This window comes from Sciurus carolinensis, chromosome 9 (genome assembly GCF_902686445.1).
Source record: "Sciurus carolinensis chromosome 9, mSciCar1.2, whole genome shotgun sequence".
Taxonomy (NCBI): domain Eukaryota; kingdom Metazoa; phylum Chordata; class Mammalia; order Rodentia; family Sciuridae; genus Sciurus; species Sciurus carolinensis.
Window position 1 is genome coordinate 17,219,926 of NC_062221.1, and position 23,403 is coordinate 17,243,328.

The 23,403-nt window shown below is 47.4% G+C and overlaps 1 protein-coding gene across 1 annotated transcript; it reads left to right on the forward strand.

The window, feature by feature from the left end:
* Positions 1–1,617: 1,617 nt before the first annotated feature.
* Rbp2 (retinol binding protein 2) lies at positions 1,618–23,197 on the forward strand. The gene is made up of 4 exons (XM_047564805.1): positions 1,618–1,690; positions 16,130–16,308; positions 21,550–21,651; positions 23,147–23,197. The coding sequence occupies exons 1-4, from the start codon at positions 1,618–1,620 to the stop codon at positions 23,195–23,197; spliced, it is 405 nt and encodes a 134-aa protein (XP_047420761.1).
* Positions 23,198–23,403: the final 206 nt, after the last annotated feature.

Here is a 23,403-nt window from a genome sequence, read left to right on the forward strand (position 1 = left end):
ATTCAACCTCCTGCCTTATCCAGGACCAGTGCCTCCTTTTTCCATGCCCATGAAAACCAAGTTCCCGACTTATTGCCATTGGCAACCCCTGCTGTCTCCCCAGGCCCTCCCATCTCAGGTCAGCCTTTCTTACATTCTTGCAGGGGAGACCTTTGATGAACTCCATTGGTGGTGGGAGGGGCGGTGATGGATCCCTTATTGAGCCTGGAGGGGAAGACCTGATTCTCCAACCCTGACGGCTGAGCACTCAGCCTATAGTAGTTCCTGGGAGGACCTCAAAGGATGACTACCCAAAGCTCCCTTTCTGTCCCCTCCTGCTGCCTCAATTCACTTCCCATCTGTTGTAGTTAGCCCTTATTCCCTCCTCCCTTGACCCCACCTTGACCTTTTGATAATGGCTGAGCCATTTTTCACCTGGTGTCCTCCTGACTCCAGTATATTTGCCGAAAGATAAATGTGTTGTTTACGTCCCTCAAACCACAGCGGCAGTGCCATTTACTTAGATTTCACAGCATAAGAACACATGTATTAAAGCTAAATATCCTCAGCAAAATGGTCTCTCTTTAGGGACTCCTGGTGGATCCAGCTCAGCCCACACTTCAGTCTTTGGAGCATTGAACCTTCCTCACATCCCAGAACAGGTGTCAGTGCTATAAACCAACCCATTATCTGATCTACTGGGACAGCCAAGTTGGAGAACATTCCTGAACCAAGGTTCCTGGCTCAAGTGCCAATTATGTACCCTCCTGGGTTCAGGCAACGACTGACTTGCTTCTGGGGTCTTAAATAGAGCCCACTTCCCTTCTGCCTCCCATTCAGCCTCCCTCCAGGCCCAGCTTGCCTCCAACCAATTTACCTTTCCATATGGGCTTTGCTCACGGAACCCTGCTGCTTGCAAGTTCATTAATACCTTTCTGGGAAGCAAAGCAGAGTAAGGCTCCCAAGTCAGGTGCCAATCCCCTTTCCAGGCTGACCTAGCACACTGTAGAGGAAAGGGCTTGGAACAGACAGGCCTGGGTTTGAATCTGGGCTCAGTCACTTACAAGTCATTTTTGGACACGTGATTTAATCTTCTTGAACCTTTCTCATCTGTGAAAGGAGGGTGTTAAAAACGATTCAGAGCACAGGGTGCAGCAGAGTGCACAGGGGGGAGTGCCACCGTCTCAGTGCCACCAGCCTGGTCAGGGGTGCTGCCCGCGTGGCTGGCGGAGTCCTGGTTGGAGGCCTGGTGATGGTGGCCTGCAGTGCACACGGGTGGACCCTGGGTGTTTGTTTTGCTCAGGAACTGGATGGGGCGTTCCCTGTGGGGTCAGGGGCTCTGCAGGAGCCCAGCCAGCCAAAAATGAGCTGCGCCAGGCCCTGCATATGGTGGAGGTCACTGGGACACATATGCCTGGCCACCCAGAAACTTTGTGCCTGGTTTGATCACAGACCTGCTGAACTTTGCAAAGGAAAGGAAAGTTCCTTTGAGTTGTACATATGACCTTTGAACCTGTTATCTTCAGAGCCATAAACCTGGTCCACTAACCTATAAAAACACCTCCTCTCAATACATTCTCCCTGCAGCCTGCTCCTCCACGCTCTCCACACACTCACACCAGACCAGAGGCCGTCACCATGACGAGGGACCAGAATGGAACCTGGGAGATGGAGAGTAACGAGAACTTTGAAGGCTACATGAAGGCCCTGGGTAAGGGGGAAGGGGATGTGGGAGGACGTCAGTCTGGCCCTCTGGAAGGATCCATAGACTCGTGCACAAATCCTCCCCCCTCACTCCTTACAGCTGTGAAACATTAGATAATTCATACAAATTCTCTGAGGTTCCAATTCCTTATTTGCAATTTGGGAATAATGATAAATAAGATTCCATTTGGAATGTTCTTAGTACAGTGCCTGGCCCACAAAACACACACACACACACACACACACACACACACACATACACACACACAATAAGACCCGACTTGAGAGGAGAACAGTTGCTTCCTGCCTTGTGGTCGCCATCTTTTGATAACCATTTGGATCTGAAGTTATACACACATGACCCCTGCTGGCTCCAGTCTTGTAAAGAATGGCTAACAAATCTCTCTGCCTAAAGAAAATCAGGCCCACAGAAGGCAGGAGAGGCTTTGTCACATGGGTAAAACCACCCACTGCGTGTCTGGGAGACCCCTCAGTGTGTGTCCTGAGCTGACGACCTGGTGGGTCTCTTAGGGGGCTGGCAGAAAAACACATACCCTATCCAGGTATGAGCAGGTGGGGTCAGAGGCCCCATACTTTGGATATGATGGTGGGAGGTCTCTCCAAGATGAGAATCATGGGTTTTTCTGTGCAGTTAAGTTCTAGATTAATAAATATGTTTACCATGCCAACAAGTAAGGACAGCTGGGATGCATTTCCTACTTGACAGAGCTTAGAGCTCTCGGCACATATTTTAGACATGCTTTCAGCACTGAATAACTTTCTGTTTCCTCTGGACTATCAGAATTTTCCCTCTACATATTTGGGCAGGCAGGGGTGGGTGGCGGTACCTCTCCCTGTTGCGTGAGTGGCCAGTAGAAATGGAATTCTAAACCTGTGTGTGGGTAGTTGATTTGGAGCCTAGTTCAGAACTGTAATTCTGAACAATAAGATACAGGTGAGGAAGCCAAGCAAGTGGAGCGAACATAGATGGGTCAGAGGACTAGTGACCTTGAACCAGTTTTTAACCTTTCAGAACCTCACTTCCCTCAGCTGACAAATAGGGGTCCTAGCTCCAACCTTGTCTGTCTCTCTAGATGATATTGAATGTGATTGTGTTTGGAACAATGGAAAGTACTGAAACAAGGTTATCTGGAAGTTTCAAGGTCTTAGCAACATGGTGAATAAACCGTACTCATGTAATATCATCAGAAAGTGCCTTTGTGTCTGTTGCTGCTTTTTCATAAATAATAAAAATCCTATGGAGACTTTAGTTTGGAAATCTAGTCTCTGCTTGTCCTAGAGCTCTGCAGGTCAGCCCCTAAAATCCATCTCTTAAGGCTCAGGTGGGAAGCCCCCTGGGGGCTGGGATGCTGCAGGGCGCACGGAAATTCTGAGAGCAGCCTTCCTTTGGACTCTTTGATACCAACATATATGGTGTGGATGAGGGCCTCTCAAGTCATGAGTGTGGTATTTGGATCTTTTACAGTTTGGGGCTGGTCTTTCTACGGCTCCTTAGTACTGAATACTTGTTGTCTCTTAGAGCTTCAGCAAACCTCCAATTGCACATCAGATTACACTGATCTCACTCTAATGAGCAAATGGTTTGACCTCCTCGTACCAAGGTCTCTTCAGCGTAGAGGGGCAGCAGGCACCTTGCTGACTGAGATGAATACTGCAGGTGATGATATTAGCAAGTCACAGAACATGGACGTGCTTGGAGCCTGATTTACCCAGCTGCTGAGAGCCCACAGGGTGTCAGGGCCTGAGGAAATCGCCCCGTCTCAAGTCCATGATGTTCTGTACAGAAATGCCTCAGCCAGAGTCACAGCCCCACCTTTGAGACAGGGAACCTGATTTCCCTCACATCCTGTGAGCAGGGCATGGACTGGCAGGAACTGAGAACAGGTCTCCAGAGGCTCAGCCAGGAGCAGAGGGGGTGTGGCTGCCCCCCTCAGTCCAACCTGCGAATAGCAGCTCCGCAGCTCTGCAGTTTCCTGCACAGCCCGGCTACAAGGCAGGATGGCTTTCCCAGCGCTGAAGTCAACGGAGCTTGCCTTCCCTGCCCTTTTGAGTGCTAAGACACTCGGCATTTGGGAAGAGCATGTGTGGAGATCTTTGAAAATCCCCAGAAGTGTAAATACCACCAGGTATGGTGTCATTCCCTACCTGAGAACTGTCACTTTCTTAGACCTTAGCACCCTGCCCAAGGAAATTGGCTTTCTCTGAGGGCTTGCTTGTTGGTTCAGGAGGGAGGGAGAACCCATAGTTGAGATATGGGTCTGGGAAGCACACCAGTTTTGTCACTTGCCCAGTGACACCCCTACAGATTGGCTACCTCTTTGTGACTCAGCTGCCAGCCTCAGGAGAATGGCATATCACAGCAACCTTTGGGTTTGCCTTGAATTATCAAAGGCATTAGAAGTTCAAAGAACAAGTGCCAAGGGTCAGATCATGGTACGCCATCTCCTGCCTTCTTGGACATCTGGATTCTGGGCTCTTTCCTGACATTGAGGAAAGCCGCTGGTGAACTCTCTCATCCTGAGGAATTTGTCACATCCTGAGGTCCTCCTTCAGGTCAGATCAGGGCACGGGGAGGTCAGGACAGGTCTCTGTTTTAAAGGGGAGGCCATGGAGAATAGGCATAAGGATGGGTCCCAGTAAGGTTAAAGAGCACAGGGGGAGAGTCCATTAGCTCTGCCTGGGATGAGACTCCAGTGCCAGAGTCCCAGCAGTTATTTGCGGAAGGACAGATATGTCACATGAAGCAACTTCAGACCTGCTCTCTGTTTGCAGGGGAGCAAACTAGTGCAGACCATCATGTTATAGTCATGTACAAATGGTGTTCTTGTTTTCTGCTACTGTGAAAAGCAGTCCCAAAATGTAGTGTCTGGAAACAACCACAGTCATCTTCTCTTACCTGTCACAGCTCTGGGGTTGGACAGGTTCATCCTAATGGTTCTTGCTCATGGGCTCTTACTCAGTGCAACTGGACAGTGGCCAGGGCTGGGGTCATCTTAGAGGCATCCTCACCCATATGTATGTCTGGCAGTTGATACTCCCTGGTGGCTGAGACCGCAGCTGGGGCACCGCCATGTGTCGACATAAACACATGGTGACCCCGTGTGGTCTCTCCTCTAGCCAAAGAGAGAGGTGGTAGAAGTTGCTTGGCCTGTTGTGATCCAGCCTCCAAAACCAGCAAGCATCACTGCCCCCAGATTCTATTGGTTCAAGTGTTGCAAGTCCTACCTGCTTTCAGAGGGAGGTAATAGGGAACCCTCAGTGGGAAGAACATCAAAGTGATATTAGAAGAATGATGTGTAGGACGAGATGCAGTCACTTCAGAATATAAAAACCTATCATAGATGGGACAGTGGGTACCTGGGGACAGTGGATTGTTGGTCCCTCCTGAACCAACAACCAGGCCCTCAGAGAAAGAACAATATAACAAGAAGTGTGTGCAGGATGGTGGAGGGAGCGTGGGTCAGTGAAGGCTTCCCGAGTACGTCTGGGTGGGTTTGAAGGAAAGAGAGGAATGCTTCATGCAGAGATGGAGGCAGGCATGGCCCTGTGGCCAAATGCAAGGACAGGGGCCTGGGAGACCAGGAGGAGCTGTTTTGACAGAGCTGAAGCCCAAGGAGGGAGTGAAAGAGGAGTCAGAGATGGCAGGATGTTCAAGGTGTCTATCACATCTGGACTCCATCCCTTCAAGACGGGCTCCAGGGAAGAAGTATGTCCAAGAAGACAGACGTCATCACTCTGCCAGCCTGGGAGGGAGTAGACAGCAGGGACTGTCAGAGAACGGGAGGGTTGTCGCCTGGCCTTAGGAAGACAGGAGAAGCGGTGCTGAGGAGGGGAGGACATGGAGATGTCCGGAGCAGGAGAGAGACTACATCTGGTGACCGGAGGGAACCAGCAGGCAGGAGTCAATCCAGGAAATGAAACGCCATCTTAGAACTTGAATAGTGAAGATGGTGATGTATCCTGGAAGGTGCGTGTCCTAAATTTACTTAGATAATGTTAAATTTGATCATCTTTATTCCATAAATTAACTATTTGGGAAAACCCAGTTTTTCTCTTAATTCACAAAAGACAAGGATCAGCTTCTGTGATGTCTATATTTAAAGGAAAAATCACAGACTTAAAAGAGCAGTATCTACTGCAAACAGTTCTGATCGGTCTCTGGAAAACTCCGCTAGGAAAGAGATAGCCTGAGAGACAGAAGTCAGACAGCTCCCTCCTCTGCCAGGAAAATTCCTAAACATCAGTAATGATGCAAAATCCTGTTCCGACTGGTTTTGTTGTGGTGGTGGTGATGGTGGTGATGCTGGGGACAGAACCCAGGGCCTCACCCTTGCTAGGCAAGTGCTCTACCTCTGAGCTGCACCCCAGTCCGCTTCAGCCTAGCATGAGCAGTGAGTGCAAGCACATATTATTTTCATGCCATGAAAAGCACTGTGCTAGAGCTTTATATTCATTGTTTCATTTTAATTGGTTCAGTTTTTGACAAATGTATAAAGCACCTGCAGCACATCTGGAGGTGTTCTGGGCTTGGGCCACAGAGTGGTGAATGAGGAGAAGAATTCCCTGTGCTTGGGGGATTTGCCTGGCAGGACGGGAGGCAGAGAGCAAGCGAAGAGTTGGAGATGGTTTTAGGTAGTGGTGAGTGCTTTCAAGAAAATAAATAAGAATAATGGCATGGAGAGGGGTGGTGGTCAGGGAAGGCCATCTGGGGAGGACGCAGTGCAGCCAGGCCTTGAAGCTGAGAAGTGGTTTTCCAGGCACAGGGTCAGCAAAGGCAAAGTTGTAGGGATGCTCAGGGAGCCAGGCCCACAGGAGGGCTGGGGTGTTGGGGACATAGGAAGGAGGAAGTGGGGGAGGGGAAGGGTTAGAAAGGCAGGCAGAGGTCAGGCCAAGTGACCCTAAGATGGGGAGATGGAACAGATCCTTTTTATATTCCGTGAGGCTCGCTGAGGCCACAACATAGAGAACGACCCATAGTCGAGCAAGACAGGAAGTAGGAAGGCTCACTAGGCAGCTGCTATGTTGTCCAGACAGGACATGATGACGGCCTGGGGTAGGGTGGCATTTGTGGGGCTGGAGAAGAAAGGACAGGCCCAGCATATAGTTTGGAGATAAAATTTCAGGGGGCTTGCAGATGAATATGAAGTGAGAGTCAATGGAGGAGACAAAGGTGACTCCCCAGTGTAGACCTGAGATCTGGGAAGGTGGAGATCCCAGTGCCTGAGATGGTGAAGGACTGGGAGGAGAGAGCCTGGGTGGGGTCGCAGGCTGGGGGAGTGCGTTAAGAATGCTGTTTGGCATACTTTGGTTTTAGAGACTCACTATGCATTCAAATAGAATATGAAAACTGGCATATTGGCATAAGATCTAGAGTTCAGAGTACAGTCAAGGATGAAGACAGAAGGGATGCTTTCCATTTTATAGGGTGAGGAATCTGAAGCCCAGAGAAATGGAAGGATTTGCCTGGGGACACATGTGGCTGGGAAATCATTGTCCCAGACAGGAGCCCTGTTTGTATCACCTAACACACACTCTTTCCACAGCACCATTCTAGGCAGGATATGGAGCATGTGGGGTAGGAGAGGCGGAGCTTGGATCTGACCGAGGCTTGCTGGGATGCGGTTGTCCAAAGCAGACACACAGGGTGCTCAGAAACAGCACAAGAGGGTCACTCAGAGTCCCTGGGGGAAAGTGAATGAATGAATGAACAAATGAATGTCTGATAGGCTGATGAATCTATCTGACAACTGGGTTCCTGCTAGTGCTGACGAATCAACAAAGTTACACACCTTGTCAAAGTCTTCACTTGGACCACATGGTACCTGGTGGAACATTCAAATGGAAAGTGCTGAGAGGTGGGAAAAGTCAGGTGGCAACAATAAGTGTGGTCGCTTCCTAATGGCCTCCTTGAAGGTGCTGGCCACATGTCTACCCTAACACCTATCCCAGTGGTGAGCGTTAGGCCAAGGGTGGCGGGTGAAGCAGGGCGCAGGAGCAGTAGGCACGTATCTCCAGCCCACCACTGCTGTTCGGGAGGGAGTGAGAGAAGGAGACAGGCAGGGGGCCAGTCTAGTTCCTCCCTAAATGTGTTCTCTGGAGGAGGAAATGGTATGGAAGAAAAGGAGAAGATTGCTCTTCCACTCTGCTTCTCCCAATTGCCTAAAAGTGCCAATGATCTGAGAATTAAAGAGTCCAGTTTCGAAGCCCACGGAAGCCAAATGGTTCTCTCTGAGTGGTTCTCAGATCCATGGGATGAATACATGTGCCTCTCTGCTCTTTAATTTACAAAGAGCACCTGCCCTGTTAGCCTGCAACTTTAGGGTTTTTTTCACAAGCACATTACAAAGCATTTTAATGTTGAGTAGCATACTCATATTTCAACTTTATGGCTTGTATTGTTCAAAATGCAGTTATGAAAAGTATGCTTTAATAAAATCACTTTGGTAGTGTTTTTTTTTTTCTTCTTCTTCTTCTGCAGCAGCTATAAGCCATATATATTATTCAGAAATAGCTTGCCTTTGGACCTTTCCTTCTGAGATAGAAATTCATTTCACCTGGTTATAAATCAGGCTCAGAGATACCTTTAATCCAGAAAAGCAGATAAAACATGCTTGATAACCCCGGTGTTAAAATACCATACCAGGAAAATAATTTCCTCTGCAAAGTTCAAAGAGGAGGTGTTTTTGTAATCCGTGTGTGTGTGTGTGTGTGTGTGTGTGTGTGTGTGTGTTCTACAGCCGCAGTTAAACCCTTTTGATTATAAATATCCAACAATGAATCTACCAGCAGAATATCTGGCCCCCTTCCCTGGGGTGGAGCAGAGGTGACATGATTAACTGGCCTGAGCAAACGCTAAAGGGTGGCCGAGGGGCCAAGTCATTTTTCAACCAGGAGAAGAAGTGAGGCTTGATTCCATTTGCATAGAGCCCCTATTAAGATTCCCCCCCGGCACTGGTCAGAAAGATTGACTAGGGTTGGTGTTTACAGGACAGACCAGTTCCCTCAGCAATAGGTATTTTTAGCTGTGATCCACTTTTGCAGGCGACCAGGGACAAGCAATAATTTTTATTGGAGAGCCTGAGTTGTGAATGACAAACAGACTGTGTCTGTAGGGAAACTGGTAGGAGCCCTGCTCTAACTGGGCGACTCTGAACCCACCACTTAAATTCTCTGAGGCTCAATTTCCACATCCATAGAGAGGAAATAGACTCGCTGAGTAGGGGACACTTCAGTTCTAAATTTCTCTGTAATTTCCAGTTCATCCTTAGACTTGGGCCTGGAGAACTCCCCTTTGTATTATCTGGTTAATAGATGATTTCCGATTCTTTTTTCCACCTATTTCTTAACTGTGGCTCTAGCAACGTGGTTTAGCATGGCGTGGACTTGAGTCCGGAGGGCTAGAGCAGGAATGCCCGTCAATCACACGGCAGAGGGAGGAAGCTGATGCGGGCGGGAAACGTGCCCCCAGGCTGGATAGAGAGTCCATGTGACAGGCTGTGGCAATAGTGGGAAGAGTCGGATCAGCCACTATTTGGTCTGCTCCATGGAGTGGCAGGTGACTCTAGGGATGCACAGACATGATGCACAAATATGAAAACTTCGCTCTGGATCCAGTGCTGATCTGATCCCTACTAGACTCAGACAGACAAGGTCAAGGGTGGAGGCCAAAGTGTAGGGAAGACCCACGAGCTCCTTGGTACTGCAGAAAGCACTTCACCAGCTTGTTTACTAAATCATCACCACAATTGCCCCTTATTGTATAATGAGGAAACTGGCACCCAAAAAAAGAAAATGGCTTCTCTAAGTTTCCATCGCTGGGGACTCAAGGACAGATATACCCCTCACTCCTCATTCTTTTATGGCAGTGTACTAAACTTGAAGCACACAGAATAAATTGGAAGACTTAGAAGAACAAGCAGAGCACAGCACACAGAGCTTTTGGGATGGGTCCCAGAATTTTCTCCTTGACATGTCCCAGAATTACCTCTGTGACTGCTGACTCCTTGAGTCACTGCCGTAGACTATGCTGCCTCCATTAGCCAATCCATGGCATCTCTTGAGCATCTACTGTGCTTGGTTCTAGGGGGGCACACAGAGCAAGTCTTTGTCTTGGCAGATGTGAGACTAAGGAAGACAGAATGACAAACCCCAAGAAAACGTCCAGGAAACCCCAGGTAGCATCTCCTAGAGAAGCAAGTGAGGAAGTGGACAAGAAAGGGCAGGACAGGTGGCAGGAGGCAAGTCTGGGGCGGGGCCTCCTGAGATATGGAAAGCTGGGAGGATAGCAACAGGATTCAGGGAGCAAATGTTCAGAGAATATCTGGGAAAATGCAAGAGACTCTGAGGAAGCAGATCTGGGGCACCCCAGGCTTAGTGACGATTCCGAGATGGTATCTACCGTTTGTGGAATCACTGCCACAAGTACAAGCCCCTGGGCAAAGCTCTCCACAACCCCATCAACTTTACCATAATCCTCCCTGATACGGTTACTAATAGCTCCACTATGGCTGCCGCTCTCTGCTGCTTCAGGCTCTGAAGGTACTTGTCCAGCCACAGGACTAGATTTAGACACACAGACATCACCTGACTCGCTAGACTGCATCTCAGGGGTAGAGAGAGAGAGCTCTGAGTCGGAGTGTCCCATGTTAGCCTCTTGCTCAGCCCTGTCCCACAAGGACGTGTTTACACTAACTAGAATGTGCAAGATATTCTTTAGCGACTTTGGCCATTCCAAGGGAGGATCCATTTTAAATGAGAACTACCTGACCACTAGGTCCTGTCTAAAGAGACCCTCCATAAACTCGAAGGGAGAAAAATGGAACAGGACATATTTCCACGGTTTCAGTGCCAATGTGGCTGGGATAAGTGACTCAGAAAGGGTCCTGTCAGCCCTTGCCACGTGGTGTGTTGTGACATATTTAGAAGACTGGATGTCCCACCACAGAGGGGCTCTGTGGCCACAGAAAATCATGGAAACCTGCCTCCTGTATTCCCTCTCGGAGTTACAAAGCATCTTTGCTATTTCACAGTGCAGAAAACAGCTCCTCTTGGTCTTAATTCTTCATTTCCCAAACCTAGTTAATCATGAGTCCTTGAATTTGACCACTAAACTTCTCATGGAACTGAGATGAGACCCATGGCAAACACAGCGAGGAACTCTGGGCTCTGAACACACTGGCTGAGAAGTCTGGAAGTGCTCACAGCACAGGGCAGCAGAGACAGCATTTCTCTCGCCCTGCATCCCCTGCCCCGCAGGCTGTGTGTCTCTGATGTGCTCATGTGCAATTCCATAAACCACGGACTTGGAGCTAAATGAACTGTCAGACAATGTATGGTGGGCGGAGTGTGATCGTTCCAGCTCTGACTTATTATAGAGCCTTCGGCCTAGAAAACAATTGCTTTTTGGTGGCAGGCAGTATGCAAGTGTCCTGCAAAACATAAACTGCCTCAGAGCGGGAAAGCTCATCCAGCTGCATCCAGAAGTCCCTGGGTCTCAGGGGAACTTTAACAAGAGTCAGAAGGTAGTGGTATCTGGGGCAACCAGGGAAAGTGCACCAATGGCACTGTGGTTTAACTGGGCTCTCCTACACTTCTGGAGTTTAAACCTGAAGACAGACTTTCCTGGGTTCAAATTCCATCTCTATTGCTTCCACACTATAAAACCCAAGACAATGACACAACTCCTCTGAGCCAGTTTCCTCATTGGTAAAATGGACATAATATGACTTAGTCAGGTTTTCATCACTGTGACCATAATACCTAACAAGAGGAGGAAAGGTTTATTTTGGGCTCCCAGTTTCTGAAGTTCAGTCCATGGTTCCACTGCTCTGGGTCCAAGGTGAGGCAGAACATCATGGCAGAAGGGCATGGTGGAGGAACACTGCTCCATTCACGGTAGCCAGGAAGCAGAGAGAGAAGGGAAGGGGATTCAGAGAAGATGCACTCTTCCAGGGCATGCCCCCAGTAACCTACTTACACTAGCTACGTCCCACCAGCCTACAGTTACCCCCCAGTTAGTCCATTCAAACTAGGATAGACTGATTAGGGTTACAGTTTTCATAATCTAATAATTTCACCTCCCGTATTAACACAGGAGCTCTTGGAGGACACCTCATATCTAAACCATAACACTCCATACCCGGGCCCCCAAAATCTCATGTCCATCTCACAATGCAAAATGTATTTGTCACTATCTAAGAGTCCCATAGTCTTCATAGTTCCAGCATTGCCCAAGAGTCCAAGTCCAAAGGCAAATTCTCGATTATGAGTCTCTGTAAAAATTAAAAACAAGTTACAATGATCCAATATACAATGGCACAGAGTAAACCTTCCCATTCTAAAAGAGAGGAAGAGGGGCATAGAAAGAAGGGATGGGACCAAAGCAAGATAAAAAACCAGCGGGGCAAACAGGTTCCATAATTCTGCATACAGCATCCAAGACACATGGTGGCAAGATGTGCTCTCCAAATGGCTTGGTTATTATTTGGTCTTGCTGGTTGCAGCACTCATGATCTCTCTCTTAGTCTGTGTGTCTCCTCAGCCAGCAGCTTTCCTTGGCAGACAGTACATGTTACTAGTATCTCTTAATTTCTGGGGTTTCTATTCCAAGTTTGGCTTCATCTTCACAAATTCAACCACCACCCTCTCAGAGGCACCCTGCAGGGTTTCTGACACCTCTACGCTTTACCTGGACTTCCAGGATTTCCAAAAATTTGGTGGAAACCTCTACAACTTCTTAACTCCAGCATCCTGCATTCCTACAGAACCAGCACCTTAAAAATGATACCAAGGTCTGCTGCCAATTCAAGCAGTAGCTGGGCCATCTGGGATCACAGCTGCACAGTCTCTGAGTGCCTGGGTAGATGAGCATGGTAAAATTACTTCCTAAGTCCCACTGTATGAGCAGGATGACCCCATGATCTCTTCTTAAAGAAACTTACCCTTCTACATCCTTAAGTCTGTAATGGGTGTGGTCTTCCAAATTCTGAGATGCCCCAAGCCATATTTCCTATTTTCTCTGCGTAAAGTACTAAGCATCTCTTTAGTGACTATAATCTCTTCAACAACTGCAAATTTTCTTGGCCTCAGTTTTACAAGACACTCACTTTCCTAACCAAACTGAAAGTTTTAAAAATCCTTGGGCTCTGCCATCTGTTCTGAATTCTCACAGTAAACCTGGCTAAAAGCTGCCAGAAAAATCTATGCCACTGACTAAATGTTGTGCTGCCTTGAAGTTTCCTCCACTAGATTAATTAGCCCATTACTTTTAAATTTAACCTATACAAAGTCTCAGGACATGGGCAAAACCTAGACAAGTTCTTCGCAGAATATGATGTGACTGGCCTCCCAAGAGAGTCTTCATTTCTCTCTGAAACCTCATGAGCACATTCTGCCTTCCTATTGGTATTCTGGTCTTCTGAGTTCCCACCAGAATTGTCCATTAAGCTCTGCTTACAACATTTTAAAGCTTTTTCAGTCTGAATTTCAAACTTTTCTAAATGTTTTCCACAGACCATTTCCAACAGCTTCTGAACCACACAGACAAGTTAGTCAGAGCAACAGCCCTACTTAGTACCAATCTGTGTATTAAATCAGGTTTTTTTTGTTTTGTTTTGTTTTGTTTTTTCACTGTTACCTAAATACCTGACAAGAACTACTTAGAGAAAGAAAGGCTTATTTTGATTCACAGGTTCAGAAATTCAGCCCAGGGTGGTCTGACTCTAGTGCTCAAGGTCCAAGGTGAGGCAGAACAACATGGTGGATGAGTGTGGCAGAGAAATGCCGCTCCTCAGTTCATGTCAACCAGGAAGCAGTCACAGGGAAGATGAACCCTTCCAGGGCATGCCCCCCTGACCCACCCTCTCCAACCACACCCCACCTGCTTGTGGTCACCCCCAGTCATTTTATTCAAACTATGATGGACTGATTAGTTTAGCTCTTATATAATCTAATAATTTCACCTCTTGCATTAACCCAGGAGCTTTGGGGGGACACCTCATATCCATATGTTATATATAACATAATACTTAACTTGTGCGTTTGTTTTAAGAATGAAGCAAGGTTTTCCAAAGGAGGTTCTACTATGGGACACCATTCCTGGTAGACTCCAAAAAGTATCATAATTGTCACCTCAAATATTACCAAGGGTCCACACAGCATGGCCTTCCTATTCACCTTACCTAAAATTCAGCTACAGTTCACCATAAAATTAGATCTTTTTTACTGATGCATCATAAGTACACATAGGAGTGGGATTCATTATTACATATTCATACATGCACATTACATAGTTTGGTTAATTTCATTCCCTGTTATCTCCATAAAATTAGTGCCCTCTTTTACTTCCCTGGCTTTCAACGTGGTCAAACTCAAAACCACTGTTTTCCCCTCCCCACTGGGTGCCTCTGCACATCCATCCCATGACCAAGCCCCCACGACTTCTGTTTCAGCTCTATATGTTTAGACAAGTCCTCACCTCCCTAGGCCTCCACTTCCTCACCTATGACATGATGAGGAGGTGCTTAAAAGGTGATTTTCAATTTTTTTTTTAAACCATGGAGATCTTTCTCCAAACAACTTCTTCTGAGTAAATCCAAGTAAAATCACTGGACCTCCCACCAGAAATTCCAGGCCAGGGGTAGGACCCAGAAATCTTCAATTTTTACATCTTCCAAGGTGGTCCTTCAGGGCAACTGTTGTGGGGACCCATGTTTGAATTCTTAGACATGATAAGTACTCCATAAATTGTAGGGAATAGCAGGTGAGCAAGACCCTGGCATTCATGCACCTGCTCATGCCCACTTGAACCTATTTCTCCTTTCAACTTAAAATGCAGGTATGAATCTTTTTACCTCCTGGGTCAGCTAATGTTCCTCAACACAATTCTCTTAGGTTTAAATATGATTTTGTACCATTTAGGGTCCAAAAGACTAACCATACAAAAGATTAACCCTGACAATCCTGAGCAAGCTGTGGTCCAGCTTGGTCTCCCTTGGGTCTGAAAGGAGATGGGTGAGAAAGGAACTAGGGTGACAGAGAGAGAGGGGGAAAGCGATGCTCACCCACCATGGGAAGGCAGCAGAGGTGTGAATTCTCCAAACTGACAGGAGCACCCTCAACTGCTGATACCTGCTGGCTTCTCTCATGGGCACAGTACAGCACTGGTCTCTTACCAGACGGTGTACAATATGGAGTTTAGTCACTACCTACCCCAGAGAGGGGGTAAGAATTCTCAGAGGGCAGCACTCAACAAATTTGCACTCATCTTCCTCTTGAGATCACTCTCACCCCTGGGGGCTATAAAAGAATCAATCTCTCTAGTTTTGGACACCTTCTAGAGGGATTTTCTTGGCGGGGGGCGGGGCAATGAAGATTTAGATTGGCATCCAAAGATATGTGGAGAATTCACAGGCAAAGAGGGGTCAAATGCCATTTGGTTAAAGACTAAGGGGCTGATATGATTAGCATGGACAGAGACCTAGCAGCTTCAGAATTAACCTGTTAATGGATCTGTTCCTCAGGATAATGACTTTTTGGTTTGACACTGTATACACAACAGAGGTCAGCCAGGAGGTGGGCTCAACACTGACCCTTCTTCTCTAACTTACAAAGCTTAGGAAATTAAATATTCCTATTCAAAAATATGTCTCCCTCTTAGTAACTATTGCTAAGACATGAATAATATGTGCTTTACCACATCAAAGCAAATAAACAATACAGCTAGAGTAAACTGGCAAACCCTGGATCTTTGTTGAATCTGGATGATGGGAACATGTGGTTCCTTTTACTCTGCTTTGATTTGTTCAAATTTTTTCATTAAAAAGCTTAATGATTGTTAATTTTTTTCTTTAAAACAAAAGAAAGTCTCCCAGCAAGTACTTATTGTCTGGGGTACACTTAAGGCTATACCAGGGGCCAGTAACTGGGGCAGAACCGCCTAGCCTGGGAAACCTCAAAAGGAAAAAAATTGAAAAAAAGGAAGTCTGTAACTATCTCTCCCTGCTGTGGACATTTAGAAAGGTTTCATCTTTACCCAGGATCAAGACTGGGGATTTTCAACTATTTTTTCTTCTAAATCATGAAATCTTCACAGTGGACTCTTAGGAGGAAGCCCAATACATTAGAACGCACAGCGTGGCGGTGGAGGGGTGGGTGTGCACGTGCCTGCGCAATGGGCGCGGCGCTACAGCTCACGGGGGAGCTTTGCTTCGGGGATCCAAAGATGCCAAGAGGCTCCTCCATTTTCCTGACAATTAACCGAGGTGCCCCACCTGGCCAGGTGTAAGACAACTCTTGTTTCCCACTGAAGGAGAGAAATGTGTCCTGTCGTGATCCGTGTCTCTGGTCCCGCGTGTGTGGCCTTGTTAAAGAAACGAATGAGTCTGGCTGAGCGCATCATAACCCCCACGACTCCCTTCGCCAACAGATATTGATTTTGCCACCCGCAAGATCGCAGTGCGCCTGACTCAGACCAAGATCATTGAACAAAACGGCGATAACTTCAAAACGAAAACCAACAGCACGTTCCGCAACTACGACCTGGACTTCACCGTTGGGGTAGAGTTTGACGAACACACGAAGGGCCTGGACAGCCGGAATGTTAAGGTACTGCCCGGCCGATGGTTCTCTCTCGAACATTCTTTGTGCAGAGGGAGTTGGGCTTTGCCATGATAAAATGACAGAAAAACAAACCTAGGAAGAGAAACCAGAGTGGAATTCTTGATGCTGGCAATGAGCAATTACTAAAAACTGAGTAGCAGGAAGAGGCAGGTTCAGGAGAGATGAAAAAATGACAACTTCTCCAGGATCTAAGGCAGCTGTCCCACCCTCAAAACCCCCAGTCCCACCTAAGCATGACCAGGCAGGCAGAGCAAAGGGGTGCGGTGGAGTGTCATAGGCAGGAAAGGTGACTTTGGCCAGCTGGGCAGTGTGGCAGACGTGCTCAGCCCCATCCAAGCACTGGAGGAATGAGGCCTTAAGGTGCCAGGTTTATATTTTCTTTTCAAGAGATGTTGAAATTTCAAATGTTTTTGCAGGAAAGATCTTAATTGTAGATGATCCTAACTGGCTGAAAAAATGTTTTTCATTTAGAAAAATATGATGCAAATTAAACAACAACAAAATCAGTAGACTGCATGAAATCAGGGTTGAGACAGTAAGCTTCAGAAGTCTCTGACGAATTGGTGGCTTCTGTCCTAGCATTACCTTAACTCACAGGACATCATCTAAGCAATCCTTTGTGCATCCAAAGGCCAGAGTTCCAGTTGCATGAACACGGTAGTCCTCCCTTACCAGAGCTTTTGCTTTCCATGGTTTTAGTTACCTACGGTCAACTATGGTCCAAAAGTACAAAATCGAAAATTCTAGAAATAAACAATTCGTCAGTTTTAAATTGCAAGCCATTCTGAGTAGGATGATGAAATCTCATACTGCCAGCTCCATCCTGCCCGGGATGTGGTCATTTCTTTGTCCATTATATCTATACTATATGCATTACTCCTGCTAGTGGCTTAGTAGTTGTGTTGGTTACACAGTATACATAAGGGATCAGCACTATCCATGATTCAGGCATTCACTGGGAGTCTTGGGACATATCCCCCTTGGATAAGGGGAGACTACTGTACTTGCATACTAGGGATGCTGACAGCAAGCAGAAAACAACCCTGAGGAGTAAGGAGTCATCTTCAAACAGGAATTGGGAAAATCCAGTATCAGTCAGATTTAAGAACTCCACCACCTCACTGTTAACATCATAATGAGCCCTGGTGATTGCACAGTCCAGGAGATGCGGAAGGTTTGCTGGCATCGTGGATGCCACTGACTGTTCACTGTCTGTCCATGAGGTTTATAGAAGGAAGGAAATCTGAATATTCCTAGCATCCTTTCCCTCTGTGCCAACTCAGCCACACAACCCTCTGGTTCCCAAGCTGAGGAAGGACAGAGCTGAGTATTCTGTCCCGGTGTGTGTATCCTCACCCCAGCAAAAGGAGAGCCCCTCTGGTGCCCCAGTGAGGCAGGACCCTTCCACCCTGCTCTTCCCTTTTACCTTGAGCCCCTTCTTCCCAGGTCAGGCCCCCACCCTGCGCTCCCAGGAGCTCTTTCGAAGTCTCACCTCTCTCCCAAAGCAAGGGGCATAAGCTCCAGCCCCTCTCCTGGGGTTGCCTCTGGTGCTGCTCTAAAGCCAAGAGAGCAGAACACATTTCTCAGACTGTCCCCCAGCACTGATAATCTCAGCCATCAGGTGGAACTATATTTAGTGCTCCTTATGAAAGGAAAGGGGCAGTGTGAAGGCATTTTGGAAATTCTCCTACCAGAGCAGTTCTGGCGTAAGAGAGCGTGCACCCTGGAACGTTACTTGTCCTGAGGCATCGTGGACAAGTGGTATAACTGAAAAGGGTGAGTTTTGTGTTTGGGTATCATATCTCAATAAAAAAAATAAGTAATTGGAGCAGGTGGTAAGGGCTGGAGAAGCGGGTTTGGACACAGAGTTACAGCCCGAGGTGCCAGGGTGCCAGGAGAGGGGAGCACCCTGAGGAGGGGCGAAGCTGCCTCCCCCGGAGGGTGGCACTGGGGACAGCCAGGGAACAGCACGGGCCCGGTAGGTGGTCGGAGGGACACTATGGAGCATGTTAATGGCCCCCATGTTAACTGTGGAGCATGTTAATGGCCCCCTTCAAGGCTCTCAAAGAGCTGTTGTTTTTCTTTTTAAAATGACTTATTGGGGAGTGATTCCGATTTGTAGAAAAGTCACAAGCCTATAGCGAAGACCCCCGTGCACTCGTCACCAGGAGCCTGCTGTTTGCTTTATCATTAGCACATGTTCTCTCCCTAACACACACACTTGTTTTCTGAAAGAAAACATTTCCCCTAATCAATCCTGTATGCACTTCCAAAGAATTAGGATACCCTCTTCTCTGTGCATAGGACAGTTATCAACTTCTGCAATGAACACTGATCCACTACCGGCATCTCATTCACGGAAAGGGCTGTTTTCATGTTCATCTTGGACACTGTGAGAGGGGACATCACAGTGCAGCCCAGCTTCTCTCTTCACTCTGTGCAAACTTGCCCCTCCTTGGGGTCCTCCCTCCTCATCCTTTCTGTCAGCAGCAGTGGCTTTGCTCACTTATATCCACTCCTTCCTCAGCCTCGGGATCTTTTAAAGCAACTGAGTCTGTTTCTTAAATCTCCTTTGGCACAGGGCTGAGGGCGCCAACCAGAGGCAAATTGAGTTGTAGAATCTTAGTTCACTTGAACTTTCTCTTCATGAAGCTTCTCGTTTTCTGCTTTGTGAAGAAATAGTCTATCACATGGTAAGTATTACCCATGATTCACTGGTAAGCAGTTTACTTTAGGGTCAAAACAGCTTTTCATCCTGCTGCCCAAGATAAGTTATTGAAATATCAGGACAGGTCCACTTGTGCTAACCTTTTTTTCCCTTCCTATTTTCCGTAAGATTTGCTAAGCCCCTACTGCATGCCAGGCCTCTGTCAGGAGTTAGAGATAAAATTATGACTCAAAGCCCCCTTCCTGCCTTCCGGGATCTTGAACTCAAGCGGGAAGATGGTCAGGCTGATGACCATGTCTTGTCTACCTTGATGGGAATTGTGCACTCTGGTGGCGCCTCCTCTACAAGGGGCAGGCGGAGTTGCCTCAAAATGGACCACAGGGCCATTCAGCAATGCTGGTCACTGCGCTGAGCCTGGCGTTGCAGGAACGCACAGTGCTGCAGGCTTTTCTATCGAGGAGCTTTCTGCCTAGTGAGAGAGACAGACGTCACCTCACCAATGCCCGGCCATGGAGGAGCGGGGAGAATGGAAGGCGAGAGTTCAACCTCATCTCTTTGGGAGAGATCTCCAAGTCCCAGGCCACTGACAGACGACAGCAAATGCATATTCCAGAGATTTCCCCGAAAAGTGAGGAGAGCAGCCTGTGACTTGAATTTGTCCAAGACCTTTGAAGTTGTGAAGCTTATGATGGCCTTGAAGGAGGAGGAGCCTTCTTTTTCTCTTTAGAAAATATATAGAGTTTTCTTTTTAAATTGGTGTTGAGAATATGAATACGGGCAAAAAGTTAAATTTCCTTGGCTCAGTGCCTCCTTAAGGAAAATCATCACTCAGGGTTTCTTTTACCTCCTTGCAGGGAAGGCGTACAAACATCCGTGCTGGCTCCCCACCCCAACCCCGGGTTTCATGCAAGGGCTCTGCACCTGGCTTTTGTTGTTGTTGTTTTTAATTTAAACAATACACGGTGGCTGTGTTCTTTCATTGGCTGCCTAGCAGGGAAGAACCACACCATATTTAACCAGCCACACGCTGACAGAATTTATGAAGCTTCCAGTCCTTTGCTGTAACAAACAATGCTTCAATGCATTGGGGAGGAAAATGGGGAGGAATAAAATTGTACATAAAGTATATAATATGGTCAAGGTCAAATATTATCTTAGAAATAGGGAGATTTAACAATCTGTAGAAAACAGATTTGTACCAAAAAAAAAAAAAAAAAAAAAAAGACTTGAATGTACAACATAGTGGGGGGAAAGAAAAGAAAAACCCACAGGTCAGTTTATCACCAACTGGGTTTACAAGATAGAGAGGAAAGTAAATATCTGGCCTGTAGCATAATATTGCTCATCGAGGTGTAAGATGGTGCGTGCATACTTGCAAGAAAACCAACTAGCATCAGGGTCATTCCCAAGGACAAAGGACAGCAGGTGCATGAGCAAGCCTACCGTAGCCACAGAGGACCCTGGAGGACCCCCTGAGAGGACAGGGGCATGCAGATGATACCAAAGTGGGAGTTGGAAGGGAAGGTGGACAACAGAAGGCAGAATTTGGAGGTTGTATAATTGTGAATCTGAGCACAGGGGAGGGAGTGCCCTTGGGTTCCAGCAGGCGTGTGGTTGCTGCAGCCTGCTGGTCAGCTCAGTTTGATTGTCCATCATGAGTTCTGCTGCTGTCCCTAAGCTACTGATCAGTGGGTCTCATTGCCTGGGGTGGCCCCTGATTAATGAGGGAGCTTCCCTGCCTCCATTTACATTCTACAGAGGACAGTCTTGACAACGTGATTCCTGTAGGAAAAATCCCCAGAAGTAGAACCTTGAGGTCAAAGACTAGAGGCAATTTTATATTTTGAAGGGTAATATAAAATTGCCCTCTGGAAAAAATTTCTATTCCCACCTGCCAGATATGAGGGGATCTGCTTCTCCATGCTCCTCCCAGCGCGGTGTGTTAGCAAAGTCTTTGTCCACAGGATGAACTGTAGCTAAAAAGCAGAGTGATTAGCATTTCTCCCATTGTGAGTGAGGCTGAATATATTTTCTTATGTTTAAAAGTTGTCTGTTAGGGCTTTTTTTTCCCTTGTAACCATTGGTGTCCTTTGTGGACACGAACTATTAGGTTAGCCATCTTTTTCTTATTGATTTACAGCAGCCCTTTATATATAAGGAAATCAGGTCTTGGCTGCCATGCTACAGTTCTTTTTCCCAGTTTGTTATTTATCTGCTGACTTTGAGGAATTTTCCCCTTCCAGGAATTTTACGTTGTTAACCATCAAATTTGTCATCTTTTCCCCCACTGGTTTGAGATGCTATCTTTACCATATGATAAAATGGTAGCATAGAATTCTTTAAAAGAGAACAGAGGGAGCCTGGGTGAGTCCGTTTAGCTGGAATCAGGGGTGAGTGTGGAAAATGAGACCGGAAGGATCTTGGCTGGCTGGGGGCAGGGCTCTGCCTGTGGGCCAGCAGGAGTCGGGCAGTGGCTGTGGGGACTGTCGCTGTGGCTCTTGGCACATTCAGTCTCTCAAGACCTGGCATGTGATTTGCCTGGGAATCTGTCCTTGCAGACGCTGATCACCTGGGAAGGTGACATCCTTGTGGCTGTGCAGAAGGGGGAGAAGCCCAACCGCGGCTGGAGGCAGTGGGTGGAGGGGGACAAGTTGTACCTGGTAAGTCCTGGGGTCTGCCCAGCTCCTTCCACTCTGCTTACATGAACTCCCGTGGCCACCTGGCCAGGGACTTTGACAAGAAAAATGGCTCTGCGCTCCTCCCCTGAGCTCCAGCCAAATGTACGTGGTCATATAGTTAGAAAGTCATTGCCATCTGGCTCGGGGGACTCCAGGAAGAAATCTATATGGCTGTTTCTGTGAACGACCGCAATTAAAAAGAAAGTTGAAAATGCTGAGTTAGGAAGCCAAGATCCAAGGAGAAATGCAGGGAACCTGTTAAAGACCAGCCGGGGAGAAATGCAAGCCACAGAATTAAAATGCCCTGGAGGAGGGCAAGACCAGGACTTCTCTCCATTATGGGAGCCTGGGAGGAGGAAAGGTGGGGTGGCTCGAGGAGCCAGGGAGCAGCTGGACCTGGGAACTGCCCCAGGCACTGACCCCTCATCATGAGGTATGTCTGCCTGACCCCCAAATATTTTAGATTAATTCGGTCCTAGAACAGAATAGTAGCAACAATGGCTGAGGCCCTTAAATAAACTGTCTAGACAGCTTAATTTTTCATTCTTCAATCTTCAAGGCAATTTGTGGGCCCAGCATTCAGATGCTGAAAAATGTTTCCCTCCTTCTTGCATTCAGCCACTCGTTTGTTAAATCAATGCCTCTTCATTCTCCTATGGAGCCAGGAGGGCACTGGCTCCAATGTCAGGATTCAGGTCACACGGTGCCCTTCGGAGCCAGCCCTGCTTCACCTGAGGTCTTTATTTCAGAGGTACTGATGTCAACTGATGATATATGGAAAGCATTCACTGTGTTTTCCATGGACAGTTTTCCCTACCTGCTCTGGTTCAGATGATGGATTTTTTTAATTGTAATACCATCCCAGTGGTACCTGTGGCTCAGACAGCAGATCCGCTGCCAACTGCAGTGAGCATGGTGGTCTTCCCCACTCTCCTTTTTCCTCCTCCTTCAAGGATCAGTGAGGTGCTGATAAGGTCTGGGTCTCTCTCTCTTTGGATGAAAAGCAGTATCCGGTCAGCTGCTGGGCCAGACCTGGGGGAACTGTTCTGCCACTCACTCTGCCACCACCAGGATTGTTCTGATCACTAGCCCAGAAAACCTACAGGGTGGAGGGGCATCTTCCCCAGCCCTACCTTCCTAACACTTTTGTATACTGGATCCTTCCTCTCTTGTGACTCCATACCACTTATAAATTAAGCCATGTTGCTTTAATCATGGGAGTAGGAAAAATCCCACCCAAGAGGATCATTTCTTTACATTTTTCATTTTTATAGCTCAATTCGAGTGTCAAAATCAAATTACTGCTATCTGCAGGGCATGCTGGTGGATTGGGCTGTAAACTGCACTTTGCCCAAAATGACCGAGTGTCCTCTTTATTTCAACCCCCTGCCCCTACCCTGGACACCACAAAGGCCGGGTGCTGGGCAGCAGGAAGGCCTGGCTTGTTAGCCACTCATCCACTTTCCGACATTTGCAGGAGCTGACCTGTGGGGACCAGGTGTGCCGTCAAGTGTTCAAAAAGAAGTGATGGAGCGTGGGAGGCCAGCCAAGATGCAGAGTTCTCTATGGCTTCAGGAAGCAGCAAGAGGACCCACTCACTCCTGACGGAACCCCACTAAAGCCCCTGGATGGGTTTTATACAGAATGAGTGTAATAGTGATAAGCATACTCTTTCCCCCTCTGTAAACTGGCATTATTAAATGGAAAAACAAAACTCACTCCCAGACTTTGAAA